General features: G+C 40.4%; 1 protein-coding gene across 2 annotated transcripts in view; it reads left to right on the plus strand.

Moving 5' to 3' along the window:
• LOC124774890 (H(+)/Cl(-) exchange transporter 7) overlaps positions 1-17,797 on the plus strand; it is a 184,689-nt gene that overhangs the window by 86,226 nt on the left and 80,666 nt on the right. For both annotated transcript variants that reach the window (XM_047249546.1, XM_047249547.1), the window contains one exon: positions 8,047-8,178. In XM_047249546.1, the coding sequence (XP_047105502.1) occupies positions 8,047-8,178 (132 nt within the window). The remainder of the gene's footprint in view (positions 1-8,046; positions 8,179-17,797) is intronic.

Raw genomic sequence — 17,797 nt, forward strand, 5'->3', positions numbered from 1 at the left:
AGAGAACAACAGTGGTTCTATCACACTTCCCTGGGGCACTGCTGATGATACCCTTGTATATGATGAAACAGGCCATAGAGGACAAGATACTGGGTTCTATTAGCTAAGAAGTCTTCAAGCCACTCACGCCCATGAACCACTCCATACACTCATACCTTCGTTAAAAGCGTGCAATGGGGCACCTTGTCAAATGATTCCTGGAAATCTAGAAATATGGAATCTGCGTGTTGCCCTTCATCCACTGTTTGCAATGTATTATGTGAAAAGGACAAGCTGAGTTTTGTGCGAGTGATGCTTTCTAAAACCATGCCGATTCATGCACATAAGCTTCTCAGTCTCAAGAAAGTTTGTTATTTCAAACTTGGAATATGTTCAGGGACTCTGCAGCGAACAGAAGTGAGGTATATAGGTCTGTAATTTTGTGGGTCCATTACTTTACCCTTCTTATATATTCAGTTGCTTGTGACTTCTTGCTGAGTGAGAGATTCATGTTAAATGCAAGCTAGGTAAGGGGCTGGTGCCGTAGAGTACTCTTTGTAAAACTGAACTAGGATTCCATTGGGACCTGGTGATTTATTTGCTTTCAAATCTTTCAGTTGTTTCCCTAAGCCAGGTATGCTTATTACTATGTTGTCCATACGGGAGTCTGTCTGATGGTCAAATGATGGTATGTTTGTACTATTCTTCTGGGTGAACGATTTCTTGAATGTGAAATTTAAAACTTTGGCTTTCATTTTGCTATCTTCAACTGCCACACCAGACTGGTCAATAAGTGACTGAATGAAAGCTTTAGACCCGCTTGGCAATTCTACGTAAGACCAGAATTTTCTTGGGTTCTTTGCCAGATCTTTTGATAAGGTGTGACAGTGATACTAATATGGTTCGTGCAGAGATCTTTTCACTGACACACAACGCACAAATCTCTACTAACCTTCAGTTGTTGTCATTTGTGCATTCCCTTTTGAACCTAGAGATCAACAGCCTGTGCTTCCGCAGCATCTGCCAAATTTGGTTATCAAACCATGGTGGGTCTTTTCCATTCTTTATCAACTTACTAGGCACATAACTCTCCAGACCACGATTAACAGTCTGCTTAAAATTTGCCCATAAGTAATGTACATCCATCTTACAGGAACTAAGTGATGCCGATTCACTGCCTAAGTGAGATAAAAGTTTATGGGGCAAGTACTGAAGAAAGTGAGAAATTTCAAGTAATTAGGTGCACAATGTAAGACAGCAGGAGGAATGATTGAGATTAATGAAAGGGAAAGCAAGCCTGTGGATTCCTGCAAAGTGTAAGAAGCCTGATATGGATTACGGATGTACCACCAAAAAGTAAGCAAATGTTGTATCAAGCATATTATGTTTTAGTACTTACATATATATCAGAAACTTGGGAAATGAAGAACAGGCAGGTGAGAAGGGCACAAGCGTGCAAGAAAAAATTTCAGGGAAGCAGGATGGGACTTATTGAATGGAATGAGAAGAAACAAGATGTTAGAGAAATTGTAAAAGACAAGCCCACACAAGAGACCATAGATAAGAAAAGATTAAAATGGTATGAGCAAGTTAAAAGAATGAGAGTTGTCTGGATACTGAGACAGGCTCGTGAAATTACAGTAGGAGGTAAGATACGTAGAGGAAGACAGATAGAGGATCGTTTGAGTGAAGGAACGTGTGAAGAAGAGAGGAAAATACTGGAACAGAGAGGGGAGAGAAATGTTGTGGGAGGACAGGAAAAGATGGGGAGACTTACATTCCAAACAGACCTAACCCAGGTATAAAATTAAGTCACGTGTGGCCTGTGGGTGTTTTATCTGGACAATATTTACAGGACTCTTGTGTATGGGGCAGCCGTGCTAAAATTTACAAATGTTAAGAATCTTTACAACAAAATCAAAGATTTTAGTTAATCAATAATCTTTAAATTGTTTACTGAATTTACTCATATACTTCTTCCACCACTCTATATATAGTTGTTTGCAAAATTTAGCTTATCTGTCACACTGATTCCTCTGATAAAACACATTTTCAGTTACTTTCAGACCTCCAGTTTGGAAACCCATTCACTTCTGACAGCTTCATATCATTATCTCCTTTTTATGACAAAACCTCTCTGCCAAATCAACAAACCATGTTACATCTATATAAAAATTCTGTACTTTAATCGTAGTTTCCTCTTTATAATTACACAATTTTTACCATAATTACTTGCTTCCTTTTTTTATTGTGTCCACATAGGAGACATCAAGGTTTCTGACATGAGATACTGTATTCAACTCACCTTTCCAACCAAATTGTACTTCGGTCACCTTCTGATCCAAATGGATTCTATGTTGGCCACTCTGTCATTTCTATCACTTACTTTATCTATTTAATTTTCTGGATTATTATTCTCCAAAGCAGTTTATCAACTTTACTCATTTTTCCATTTCTTCAATGTCAGCTCAGTTGTGTTACCTTGTCATTTAATTCTTCTTTGTTTCTGCTGTCTGACTAAACAGTTTACTTTTTGATTCTACTTTATATATCTCTAAACATTTGTTCCACTACAGAATTTCCTGCTGAATACAAATTAATTTTATCTTATCATGAATCATCACCAACTCCAATTGTTTATGGTCCCAGGTCAGATTTTAAATCAGTAGTTATCAGGTTAAAAAGTCAAAGTTCAATGTTTTGCCAAAACACCTTGTACTTGCCGATACTAAGTTGCAGTAATCTTGTCATTTGGATATGAATTGCCCTTTTAATATATACAAGATTGTATCCAAAAGTTTGTGAAATACATTGCTGGACAAAAAAGTGAAGCACCCAGAAGACAGTCAGATGTTAATGTAACGTCTTCTGCATCTACATACAAGCCATTGTACGGTGCCTCTGTACAAACCCTAATCTCCCTAATCTTATCTTCATGGTCCTTACAGGCAAAGTACTTGGCAGCTGTAGAATCATTCTACACTCAGCATCAAATTCCAGTTCTCTAAATTGTCTCAGTAATGCTCCTCGAAAAGAATGTCATCTCCCTCCACTGAGCCTCATTTGAGTTCCTGAAGCATCTCCATAATACTCACGTGTTGTTCGAATCTACCAGTAACAAATCGAGCAGCTTGTGTCTGAATTGCTTTGATGTCTTTCTTTAATCCGACCTGGTGCAGATCCCAAACACACTAACAGTACTCAACAATGGGTTGCGCTAGTGTCCTACATGCAGTCCCCTGTACTGATGAACAGCACTTTACTAAAAATTTTCCCAATAAACCAAAGTCTTCCCTGTTACAATCCTTACATGCTCATGCATACTCGTATGCACCATTGGCATGTTTGTAAAATTGTTGTTTGTTTTCAGTGTTTTACCAGGACTGGTAAGGGTATATAAGGGGTGTGAACTGCACCACATGTTGAATTATCACTGTGCGGCGTGTTCTTGTACTTGTCTAAGTCAATGTTATCAACATGTGTCAGAGTTTGAAAGGGGGCTTCATTGTGTGTCTCCATTTGGCCAGTGATCAAATCACACTATATCCAAATTTGTGGGGATCTTGTATGTGACAGTGCAGTGGTGTTGGACTTCATGGGAGCATGAGGGCAGGTTACTTGTTGTCAAGGTTTTGGTGCAGCGTGTTCTTGTACTTGTCTAAGTCAATGTTATCAACATGTGTCAGAGTTTGAAAGGGGGCTTCATTGTGTGTCTCCATTTGGCCAGTGATCAAATCACACTATATCCAAATTTGTGGGGATCTTGTATGTGACAGTGCAGTGGTGTTGGACTTCATGGGAGCATGAGGGCAGGTTACTTGTTGTCAAGGTTTTGGTGAACCATGTCTAAGGACCTCAAGGAAGGATCACACCAAGCACATCGTAACCACCTCACCTTTGTGCCAGCCACTGGAGACAAGTAATTGACTCCCTGCAACATTCTGTGCCATGCTGCACATTGATTGTTGACTGACAGCTGCCAGGCTATGGAATTACATCTGTTTAATGCTAAAACACAAATGGTTGAATTGGGAGTGTTGCCCTGACCGAGAAGAATTTACTGATTGTGTTCAGTGATGAATTGCAGTACTATGCTACCCGGATGACCATTGTTAGTGAGCATGATGACGACCTGGGGAGTGGTTCCACTCTTCCAATGCTTTGGAGAGTGTTTGGGTTGATTTGGGAGAAGAGAACAAACTGAGAGGTCAACAGTCACATCGGATTAGGGAAGGATGGGGAAGGAAGTCGTCCGTGCCCTTTCAAAGGAACCATCCCAGCATTTGCCTGAAATGATTTAGGGAAATCACGGAAAACCTAAATCAGGATGGCTGGACGCGGGATTGAACCATTGTCCTCCTGAATGTGGTTCCAGTGTGCTAACCACTGTGCCACCTCATTTGGTCTTTGGAGAGGTACAGCAATCTTACTCCTGTTGTCATGGTGTGAGAAGCCATTAGATATGACTTCGGGTCATGGCTGACAATGAGCAAGGAATCTCTGACGGCACAACAGGATGTCATGGACAACCTATGCCCTCGTGTGTTATATCTCTTATGACACTATCGTAGTGTCATTTTTCAGCAGAGCAGTGCTCATTCACATATGCTGCATGTGTGTGAGCTGTGTGTGTAATGTTGGGGTATCCTGTGGCCAGAAAGATCTCCAGATTTGTCCTGCTACACATGTAGGACCAGCTTAGAAGTCAACTGTGTCCCGGGGCCAGTATCCAGGATATCAAGGACCAGTTAAATCAGTTGTGGACCAACATATTTAAAGAGAGGACGCAATGGCTTTTGATGTCATTTCCAACTAAATTAGTGCATATGTCTAGGCCAGAGGGAGTGCAACGCCACTCGTATTAGAAAGTTCTTAGCAAGTTTCACTCATTGTAATTGCTGGAATAACATCACTTGTGCTCTCATTCTGTGAAGATTAATTTTGTTTGCTCTTCAGCTTCTGGGTGCTTAATTTGCTTGATTTTTATTGTCAGGCAGTGTCGTGTCTATTAATTAAAGATGTTGTACCTAGATCTTATTCTGTGCCATCGCCTCCATAGTAGTAGTCCATTTAGAAGCAGATACATTGTCCTCAGTATTTTCACAACTTTCTAAATGTGTCTTGAAACACTTTCTTTCTTAGGTTGTTTAGTAATCTCTGCGATTCTGATTGAATATCCTCCACTATGTCAATTCTTTACCCCAACAACTTGATTTTGAGTTTGGAAAAAAAGGAAGTCACACTCAGCTAAGTCTGGTGAGTGTGGTGGCTGGGGAATAAATGTCATGGTGGGAACACTGTCATGTTGTTTTTAGTAAAATCTCTTAATCATGTAGGCTGAATACTTTCATGCTTTTTCGTAGGTGAGTGTCAAATTGTTCATTCACCACTTTCGTGCACTTTTCTCATGTCCTTCTTCAAACACTGTAAAGTATTGCAATAGAATTGATTATCAACCCATCTTGTGAGGAGGAACAAATTCTTTCAATCAATAAGGAGTTAATGTTGTTTTTGGCTTCTTAAACTTTTTTGACTGAAGTGAAGGACTATTCCATTATTATAAATGTCTCTTGGTTTCGGGACCATGGCCATAAACCCAAGTTCATCTTCTGTCATCATTTACAACCTTTGAAACTAAATTTATATTGCCTCGAAGTAGTTAAGTTCCCTTCTGACTTCCATGTGAAGCTGCCTCTGACTTGAAGTAGTTGTGGCTAAATCTTTGCTGCAGTCCATCTCATGTTCAGTTCTTTTGACAAAATACAAGAGGTGTTCAGTAAGTAATGCAACACTTTGTTTATCCCATTTCGGTTAAAAGAATGCAGAATTTGTTGTGGAATGTGATAGAATATTCCCACTTCATTTCGTATAGTTTCATGAAGTTCAGACAGGTGATGGTACTATACATAGCCTTCAAAATGGTGTTTGTAACCGAGGTTGAATGAGACGGGACAAAACGATAATGTGTTTATCAATGTTAAGACTGATCATGTGTACATATTCTGTAAACTGACTCATTCCACATCATTTTGATAGAAGAAGCCTTCAAATGATCTTTGGAACATATAAATAATTAACTAACCAAGTTACATATCAACATACACTCTGCTACGGAGTGAAAATTTCATTGTGGAAGCAGAGAGTTGTCAATGAGTTTCTTTTGGCAGAAAACCAGGGCATCGCAGATATTCATAGGTGCTTGCAGAATGTCTATGGAGGCCTGGCAGTGAAAAAAAGCATGGTGAGTCATTTGGTGAGGCGTCTGTCATCATCGCAACAAAGTCAAACAAACCTGTCCAGGGTTCCTTTGAATAACTGCCATGGCTGATTTCCTTCCCTATCGTTTCGTGATAAGAGCTAGTGCTCCAATGAACTTGAATGACCTTGCTGTTGATGGAATACGTAACTCGACACTTCCTTACTTTTATTCCAAACATGTTCCAACGTTCTTGGATGGCCTTCTTACAATCTTGTAAAATCAGATTCCACTTTGCTGAAGATTTTATGGCGTGTTACCAGTTGACAGCTGACTGGAATGGTCAGAAGTTGAAGTTTGTCCATTTTGGAAATGCTTATATGAGTCATCTTTGTCTGACCTCAAGCTTAGTCTCCAAAATTTTACTTTTACATCTAAAGCGTGTCTAACAAGATGTTTCCAAATTTAAAACAAAATATATACAAACACACTGCTCTTTCAGCCAACCATTGCAAAATCATCAAATCATAGAAAAGCAGTAACTACTAACCAACCCACTCAACTCGCAGCCACTTGACACACTGATTCGGGAAGGATGTATGAGGAGACACCTTGGGATATTTCAGTGTACTTACAACAATTTACATGTAAAATCCAAATTTGGGAACTTTTGGATGCCACCCTCATATTATTTGTTCGCTAGTCAATAACTTCATTACAACAATGACTAATTTGAAAAATATTAAAACCAAAATCAGTGCTTGAAAATTATAAAAATATTCTGACTTACAGCACGCAGCTTGTAACTCCTCTGTTCTCTGAGTGTGTAAATAGCAAATTCATTGCATTATTGCAAACTTTAGCAGATTTGATGCAGTTTACGTAAAAAAATTTGTACTTTAGAATGGAAAGCAGAACAAAATTCATAAAACACGTACCTTGCATGATTGATTACGTCAAACTTCATTGTTCATGATCCATCACTGATTTCTCCTGGGTCCTTAATTTAGAGATTTAAATTTATGCAGCCACCCTCAATACAATCCTATTATTATGTTACAGCAAATTATTATTTTTAGTTAGTCTGTCTGGTTTTGCAAATTATTCATATTCCTTTATATAACATGTATGTGTTTACTCTGAAATTAAAATGGATTATTTGCAATTGAGCAAAGCTGAACAACAGTACCGATGTGAAGTTTTGTAGACAGATCCACATCCCGCCACCCATGGATCCTTTACTCAAATCGTCAGAACATCATTGCTACTTGATCAAGTGTGCTGCATCACAAATGGCACCATCTGCAGACCTGCTGCAGCATCTACTACTACTAATCATGATGTTGTTATAATAACTGCTTGTTTTTCTCGTAGTCCAGTGAGCATCTGAGAGACAAAATAAATCTTTTGCATTTTTCTGTTGACTCGCCAGTGTGCAGCTTCTGCCCAGTGGTGTATTTTTGTATTTTCAGAATTTGGAATACTATGGTATTTTTGTTTTCCCTTTGTATATTTGTTTACAATGTGTGGTCACCTCTCATCAGATGTTGTTTATGTATTGCTGTTTTATTTCCATGATAGGTCGTGTAAATTTATTGTGACTAACAAAAATACATTTGTCTTATGTAATAAATATGCTATAATTCATACTGAATTCAGCACAAAAACTACTAAAGTAGTGCAAAGTGTACAATGTTGTAATTGATTTGGTGGAAACACACTAAAATATTTTAAAAGAAGCATTCATCTTTTAAGTGTGGTAATTATTTTTTCTGATTTTTAATAAAGTTTCTGAGTAGTTTTTAAAAGTTGAAATATTTTATGTCACTAGTCTATATGCAATTTGATTTCCTAATTGAGATACTTTACAGGTGGTGTGCTCTTCAGTTTAGAGGAAGGAAGCAGTTTCTGGAATCAGAGCCTTACATGGAGAATTTTTTTTGCTTCAATGGTGTCTGCATTTACTCTCAATGTTGTGTTGAGTACATATCATGGGCACCCAGGTAAATAGTAGTGAAAATCTCTGGGAATGAATGTAATTAGTCTTTCATAAGCTTATTAAAAGTAAATAATAATAATAATAATAATAATAATAATAATAATAATAATAATAATAATAATAATAATAATAATCAAGGTCTGCGTCACTCCATTTTTAACCGGACTTAATGTCTGAGAAAGTGAAGATAATAATAATAATAATAATTCCCGTGGAGGCCCGGGAAAAGAATAGGCCTCCGGTATGTTCTGCCAGTCGTAAAAGGCGACGAAAAGAACAAACCACTAATAGGGCTAACCCCCCTTTTAGTGTGATTAGTTGGTTCAGGACAGAACTAAAGAAGCCTCGGACAAGCGCCATCATGGTCGGGGACGACGCTTGAACGCTATCCCCGCCCACAATGGTAACGACACTGCTAGCCAACTGGAAAATGATTCAAATCCAAATAGAGGTGTTTTGCAGGATATGCTTCCTGCAACCACCCTAGAAGGAAAACAAAGACAGAGGATGAGATGGTCAGATGAAGTTAATCGGCACCTCATGTTCTGTTATTACCAAGCAACAAACCTAGGAACCAACACAACTGGATATACAGATCACAAGTATACACAACATTTATTACCAGATACCCAGAATTAAAATTTTTAACAGAACAACGACTAGCTGATCAGATCCGTGTAATAATCAAAAATAACAGGATACCCCAGTCAGAATTAGAAAACATCAAACAACAAGTACAACAAATACTGGAACAAAATAATGTGCAATCAGAAGAAGAAGAAAATACAGTAATGGACTCAAACATCCCAGAGCAAACAAACAAAGAACAACACGCATCAATTAAACAGTCAGAGGAAAACAAAATCTTAAGACAGCCACCAGAACAAGCACAAATAGAACACGAAGTGACACGCATGTTAGATATAGAAGAAAAATTTCAACTGACATATATATAGAATACAAAGACACAAATACAGACATTAGACCATTCTTGCATAGACCACCAAATAACCCACAAGTCGAAACAACAACAACAACAACAACAACAACAACAACTATCAACACAATCATACACAACAAAATAAATGAAAATACAACTATGGAAGAGTTACAACTACTGGTTTATATAGGAGGACTCACTACACCAAATATACACACTAGGCAGAGATCAGAACAAACCAACACACAGAACAAACCCACAAAACCAGCATGGCAACACAGGCTACAGATCAGAATAGAAAAACTGAGAAAAGACATCGGACAGCTAACACAATTTATAACAAATGAAATATCAGACAAAAAACGAAAAAGGTTAGGTAAAATCTCACAAGAAGAAGCGATAGAGCAATTAGATGAAAAGAAGCAGAAATTACAAGCATTGGCCAAACGACTTAGAAGATGCAAAAAAAGTGAAAATAGAAGGAAACAAAACCAAACATTCAACACAAACCAAAAGAAATTTTATCAGACAATAGATAACACACACATTAAAATAGACAATACACCAAACATAACAGACATGGAACACTTATGGAGCAACATCTGGTCAAACCCGGTACAACATAACAGGCATGCACGGTGGATACAAGCAGAAACAGACCCATACAAGATGATACCACAAATGCTCGAAGTGATAATTTTGCAACATGAAGTCACCCAAGCAATTAATTCTACGCACAATTGGAAAGCCCCTGGTAAAGATAAAATAGCAAATTTCTGGCTAAAGAAGTTCACCTCAACACATTCACATCTAACTAAATTATTTAACAATTACATTGCAGACCCATACACATTCCCTGATACACTTACACATGGAAAACTTATTTGAAACCTAAAGATCAAGCAGACACAGCAAGCCCAGCAAAATATCGCCCCATAACATGCCTACCAACAATATACAAAATATTAACATCAGTCATTACACAGAAATTGACACATACAACACAGAACAAAATTATAAATGAAGAACAAAAAGGCTGTTGCAAAGGAGCACGAGGATGTAAAGAGCAACTGATAATAGATGCAGAGGTGACATATCAAGCTAAAACTAAACAAAGGTCACTACACTACGCATACATTGATTACCAAAAAGCTTTTGATAGTGTACCCCACTCATGGTTACTACAAATATTGGAAATATACAAAGTAGATCCTAAAGTGATACAGTTCCTAAACATAGTAATGAAAAACTGGAAAACCACACTTAATATCCAAGCAAATTCAAATAATATCACATCACAGCCAATACAGATTAAGCATGGAATATACCAAGGAGACTCATTAAGTCCTTTCTGGTTCTGTCTTGCTCTGAACCCACTGTCCAACATGCTAAATAATACAAATTATGGATATAATATTACTGGAACATACCCACACAAAATCACACATTTGCTATACATGGATGATCTAAAACTACTGGCAGCAACAAATCAACAACTCAACCAATTACTGAAGATAACAGAAGTATTCAGCAATGATATAAATATGGCTTTTGGAACAGACAAATGTAAGAAAAGTAGCATATTCAAGGGAAAAATAAACTAAACAAGAAGATTGCATATTGGATAACCACAGCAACTGCATAGAAGCGATGGAAAAAACAGATGCCTATAAATATCTAGGATACAGACAAAAAATAGGAATAGATAATACAAATATTAAAGAAGAACTAAAAGAAAAATATAGACAAAGACTAACAAAAATACTGAAAACAGAACTGACAGCAAGAAACAAGACAAAAGCTATAAATACTTATGCCTTACCAATATTGACCTACTCATTTGGAGTAGTGAAATGGAGTAACAAAGACCTAGAAGCACTCAATACACTTACACGATCACAATGCCACAAATATAGAATGCATCACATACATTCAGCAACAGAAAGATTCACATTAAGCAGAAAGGAAGGAGGAAGAGGATTTATCGACATAAAAAACCTACATTATGGACAGGTAGACAATTTAAGAAAATTCTTTCTAGAACGAGCAGAAACTAGCAAAATACACAAAGCAATCACTCATATAAATACATCGGCTACACCATTGCAATTTCATAACCACTTCTACAACCCTTTAGATCACACAACATCAACAGATACGAAGAAAGTAAATTCGAAAATGAAAACACTACATGGCAAGCACCCGTATCATCTAACACAGCCACACATCGATCAAGACGCATCCAACACATGGCTAAGAAAAGGCAAGATATACAGTGAGACGGAAGGATTCATGATTGCAATACAGGATCAAACAATAAACACCAGATATTACAGCAAGCATATTATTAAAGATCCCAATACCACAACAGATAAATGCAGACTTTGCAGACAACAAATAGAAACAGTAGATCACATCACAAGCGGATGTGCAATACTAACAAATGCAGAATACCCCAAAAGACATGACAATGTAGCAAAAATAATACATCAACAACTTGCCATACAACATAAACTAATAAAACAACACTTTCCCACATACAAGTATGCACCACAAAATGTACTGGAGAATAATGAATACAAATTATACTGGAACAGAACCATTATAACAGATAAAACAACACCACATAACAAACCTGACATCATACTCACCAATAAAAAGAAGAAATTAACACAACTAATCGAAATATCCATACCCAATACAACAAATATACAGAAGAAAACAGGAGAAAAAATTGAAAAATACATCCAACTGGCTGAGGAAGTCAAGGACATGTGGCATCAGGATAAAGTTGACATTATACTGATTATACTATCAACTACAGGAGTCATACCACACAATATCCACCAGTATATCAAAGCAATACAACTACATCCAAACTTATATATACAGCTACAGAAATCTGTAATCATTGATACTTGTCCAATTACCCGAAAGTTCCTAAATGTTGTAACATATACCATACAGTTAAAAGGAAGTCACGCTTGATCAAGGTCCGCGTCACTTTCCATTTTTAACCAGACATAACATCTGAGAAATAATAATAATAATAATAATGTACACTAAAATAGCTGGATCCCATTATGATGAAACTTAGTGAATATGATGGACTCAAGTTCTAATGATGACAAAAGATCAATTCTACCTTGGTCTTCAAGAAGGCTTCTCACTTCAAGTTACGGCATATCAGTACTTAACTGTCTAATAAACTGATGAATGTTGTTAAATACACCCATTAGTTTGACATTAATAGTGAGCACCAGATTGCAGTAATAGAACTAGAGATGAATAATTAATGATGTGAATATAATAGAGGGAAACATTCCACATAGGAGAATTATATCTAAAGTCACAGATGATGTGACTTACCGAACGAAAGTGCTGGCAGGTCGATAGACACACAAACAAACAGAAACATACACATGAAATTCAAGCTTTCGCAACAAACTGTTGCCTCATCAGGAAAGGGGGAAGGAGAGGGAAAGACGAAAGGATGTAGAGGGTAAGGAGTCATTCCAATCCCGGGAGCGGAAAGACTTACCTTAGGGGGAAAGAAGGGGTATACACTCGCGCGCACACACACACACATCCATCCGCACATGCACAGACACAAGCAGACATTTGTAAAGGCAAAGAGTTTGGGCAGAGATGTCAGTCAAGGCGGAAGTACAGAGGCAAAGATGTTGTTGAAAGACAGGTGAGGTATGAGCGGCGGCAAATTGAAATTAGCGGAGATTGAGGCCTGGCGGGTAACAAGAAGAGAGGATATACTGAAGGGCAAGTTCCCATCTCCGGAGTTCTGACAGGTTGGTGTTAGTGGGAAGTATCCAGATAACCCGGACGGTGTAACACTGTGCCAAGATGTGCTGGCCGTGCACCACGGCATGTTTAGCCACAGGGTGATCCTCATTACCAACAAACACTGTCTGCCTGTGTCCATTCTTGCGAATGGACAGTTTGTTGCTGGTCATTCCCACATAGAATGCGTCACAGTGTAGGCAGGTCAGTTGGTAAATCACGTGGGTGCTTTCACACGTGGCTCTGCCTTTGATTGTGTACACCTTCCAGGTTACAGGACTGGAGTAGGTGGTGGTGGGAGGGTGCATGGGACAGGTTTTACACCAGGGGCAGTTACAAGGGTAGGAGCCAGAGGGTAGGGAAGGTGGTTTGGGGATTTCATAGGGATGAACCAAGAGGTTACGAAGGTTAGGTGGACGGCGGAAAGACACTCTTGGTGGAATGGGGAGGATTTCATGAAGGATGGATCTCATTTCAGGGCAGGATTTGAGGAAGTTGTATCCCTGCTGGAGAGCCACATTCAGAGTCTGATCCAGTCCCGGAAAGTATCCTGTCACAAGTGGGGCACTTTTGTGGTTCTTCTGTGGGAGGTTCTGGGTTTGAGGAGATGAGGAAGTGGCTCTGGTTATTTGCTTCTGTACCAGGTCGGGAGGGTAGTTACGGGATGCGAAAGCTGTTTTCAGGTTGTTGGCGTAATGGTTCAGGGATTCCGGACTGGAGCAGATTCGTTTGCCACGAAGACCTAGGTTGTAGGGAAGGGACCGTTTGATGTGGAATGGGTGGCAGCTGTCATAATGGAGGTACTGTTGCTTGTTGGTGGGTTTGATGTGGACGGACATGTGAAGCTGGCCATTGGACAGGTGGAGGTCAACGTCAAGGAAAGTGGCATGGGATTTGGACTAGGACCAGGTGAATCTGATGGAACCAAAGGAGTTGAGGTTGGAGAGGAAATTCTGGAGTTCTTCTCCACTGTGAGTCCAGATCATGGAGATGTCATCAATAAATCTGTACCAAATTTTCTCAGGCTTGTCTGACATTTGGCATTACCCCCAAAGGCCTCACACTTAAAGTTCCCATCTCTGGTTGTAATCCTTCTTTCCATCAGTCCCTATACCAGTTCCAAACTGAACAATCCATTGCCCTCACCCACCTAATCCTTCACCTACACATCAACTCAGCCAATGAACACACCCGTCAACTCCTGTCCTTATTAAAAGTCCTCAATCTTTTCTCTCCCACATCCACACCAGCTGTTCAGAGCATCCTCCTACAGGCCAATCGCAAATTAGAACAGCATGCCACCCTCCACCTCAAAAAACTATCCAATCTCCTGGTTTCCCACCTCCGGAAAGGCAACTCACTCACCCTTCGCAACCTTTCCAGCAAACCTCAACCTCCTCCTCATTGCACACCGACCCAGTCTCTCCCATCTACTCAATCTCCCACTTCCAGTTCCACTTCCCCCAAAACCTCAAAATTCCAATCAACACAATCTGGAACCACAACACCCTAATTCAGTAGTTAACCTTTCCTCCAAACCTCTTTCCCAATCCGAAACCTCTGTCCTATCCAAAGGCCTCACCTTCAGCCCCACTCCCAGATTCAACCAAACAGCCCTTGTCAAAGATTTACTGTCCTACACCCGTACTCTCTGCTGGAAATATCACTTTGCCGCGAAGAAAAATGATCCTAATCCTACTCCTAATGGTCCAACTCCCCAAGACACTATCCAGATTGAACCCTGTCTAGAACAGTTCCGTCCTCTGTCACAGCGGGACCCACCTCCTCTTCCTCAAAATCACCCTCTCCAAACTTTCCAGGAATTTCTGACTTCCAGCCTTGCCTCTCAATCCTTCTTAAAAAACCTTAATCCTACTCCCAACGTCACCACTGCTGAAGCCCAGGCTATCTGTGATCTGAAGGCTGACCGATCCATTGTCATTCTTCCGGCGGACAAGGGTTCCACAACCGTGGTACTTGATCGTCGGGAGTATGTGGCTGAGGGACTGCGTCAGCTTTCAGACAACACTACATACAAAGTTTGCCAAGGTAATCCCATTCCTGATGTCCAGGCGGAGCTTCAAGGAATCCTCAGAACCTTAGGCCCCCTACAAAACCTTTCACCTGACTCCATCAACCTCCTGACCCCACCAACACCCCGCACCCCTACCTTCTTCCTAAAATTCACAAACCCAATCATCCCGGCCGTCCCATTGTAGCTGGCTACCAAGCCCCCACAGAACGTATCTCTGCCTACGTAGATCAACACCTTCAACCCATTACATGCAGTCTCCCATCCTTCATCAAAGACACCAACCACTTTCTCGAATGCATGGAATCCCTACCCAGTCTGTTACCCCCCGGAAACCATCCTTGTAACCATTGATGCCACTTCCTTATACACAAATATTCCGCACGTACAGGGCCTCACTGCGATGGAGCACTTCCTTTCACGCCGATCACCTGCCACCCTACCTAAAACCCCTTTCCTCATTACCCTAGCCAGCTTCATCCTGACCCACAACTTCTTCACTTTTGAAGGCCAGACATACCAACAATTAAAGGGAACAGCCATGGGTACCAGGATGGCCCCCTCGTACGCCAACCTATTCGTGGGTCGCTTAGGGGAAGCCTTCTTGGTTACCCAGGCCTGCCAACCCAAAGTTTGGTACAGGTTTATAGATGACATCTCACAGTGAAGAACAACTCCAGAATTTCCTCTCCAACCTCAACTCCTTTGGTTCCATCAGATTCACCTGGTCCTAATCCAAATCCCATGCCACTTTCCTTGACGTTGAACTCCATCTGTCCAATGGCCAGCTTCACACGTCCGTCCACATCAAACCCACCAACAAGCAACAGTACCTCCATTATGACAGCTGCCACCCATTCCACATCAAACGGTCCATTCCCTACAACCTAGGTCTTCGTGGCAAACGAATCTGCTCCAGTCCAGAATCCCTGAACCATTACACCAACAACCTGAAAACAGCTTTCGCATCCCGTAACTACCCTCCCGACCTGGTACAGAAGCAAATAACAAGAGCCACTTCCTCATCTCCTCAAACCCAGAACCTCCCACAGAAGAACCACAAAAGTGCCCCACTTGTGACAGTATACTTTCCGGGACTGGATCAGACTCTGAATGTGGCTCTCCAGCAGGGATACAACTTCCTCAAATCCTGCCCTGAAATGAGATCCATCCTTCATGAAATCCTCCCCACTCCATCACAGGTGTCTTTCCGCCGTCCACCTAACCTTCGTAACTTCTTAGTTCATCCCTATGAAATCCCCAAACCACCTTCCCTACCCTCTGGCTCCTACCCTTGTGACCGCCCCCGGTGTAAAACCTGTCCTATGCACCCTCCCACCACCACCTACTCCAGTCCTGTAACCCAGAAGGTGTACACGATCAAAGGCAGAGCCACGTGTGAAAGCACCCACGTGATTTACCAACTGACCTGCCTACACTGTGATGCATTCTATGTGGGAATGACCAGCAACAAACTGTCCATTCGCATGAATTGGCACAGGCAGACAGTGTTTGTTGGTAATGAGGATCACCCTGTGGCTAAACATGCCGTGGTGCACGGCCAGCACATCTTGGCACAGTGTTACACCGTCCGGGTTATCTGGATACTTCCCACTAACACCAACCTGTCATAACTCCGGAGATGGGAACTTGGCCTTCATTATATCCTCTCTTCTCATTACCCGCCAGGCCTCAATCTCCACTAATTTCAATTTGCCGCCGCTCATACCTCACCTGTCTTTCAACGACATCTTTGCCTCTGTGCTTCCGCCTCGACTGACGTCTCTGCCCAAACTCTTTGCCTTTACAAATGTCTGCTTGTGTCTGTGTCTGTGTGTGTGTGTGTGTGTGTGTGTGTGCGTGTGTGTGCGCGCGTGCGCGCGTGCGAGTGTATACCCCTTCTTTCCCCCTAAGGTAAGTCTTTTCGCTCCCGGGATTGGAATGACTCCTTACCCTCTACACCCTTTCGTCTTTCCCTCTCCTTCCCTCTTTCCTGATGAGGCAACAGTTTGTTGCGAAAGCTTGAATTTCATGTGTATGTTTCTGTCTGTTTGTGTGTCTATCGATCTGCCAGCACTTTCGTTCGGTAAGTCACATCATCTGTGTTTTTAGATGAATAATTAAGTTATTTTCAGAGTAAGTCCATGAATACTCAGTGTATGGTGTCATTATGTAATAGCTCCTAAAACAAGTGTTCAGCCCCCTTTTACAAAGCAACAAATGTAAGCAAACACAAGCGAATGCACATTTGCAGACAATTTACGTGTTCACTACCATTTACTTGTATCTGTGAGCTAGCGGTTACACTTGAGGAAATGAAAGAGAACAACAGGTAACAAACGCAGCCTATGAATGCTACTTTATTGTTGTTTGGTGCTAATGATCGGCACATGGGATGCAACACTATATCCTTAGAGCAACGATACAAAGCTCTGAGATTCAGAGAGGATTATTTTGCAAAGTGAGACACTGTTTTTGACATAGTAAGCAAAACAACATAGGAAAGAAAGAATTTAGCTGCTTCAATCTGTAATAAATGTGAAATGCATGGAGGTTGTGCATTTGACACTGAATTGTGGCTACAATGTTCCTTAGCATTAGTCCAAAACTTTCCACATATGTAGGCTGATGCTTTTCACTGCCTTCTCATGACAACTGAGGAGGGAATTTAAAAGCCCAACATTAATTACTGACAACCAACATAACCTGAAAAAAGACCAGCAATTACACTCCGGCTTTTAGTAACTGGTGGCATTTATGTTGGTGATTGTTTAATTTTAAATAGTTGCTATATAACAGATAGTTTATGATGTCTGCAGTGACATATCCAAAGCACTTCCAGAATATTATTGA

Source organism: Schistocerca piceifrons, chromosome 2 (assembly GCF_021461385.2).
Source record: "Schistocerca piceifrons isolate TAMUIC-IGC-003096 chromosome 2, iqSchPice1.1, whole genome shotgun sequence".
NCBI lineage: Eukaryota > Metazoa > Arthropoda > Insecta > Orthoptera > Acrididae > Schistocerca > Schistocerca piceifrons.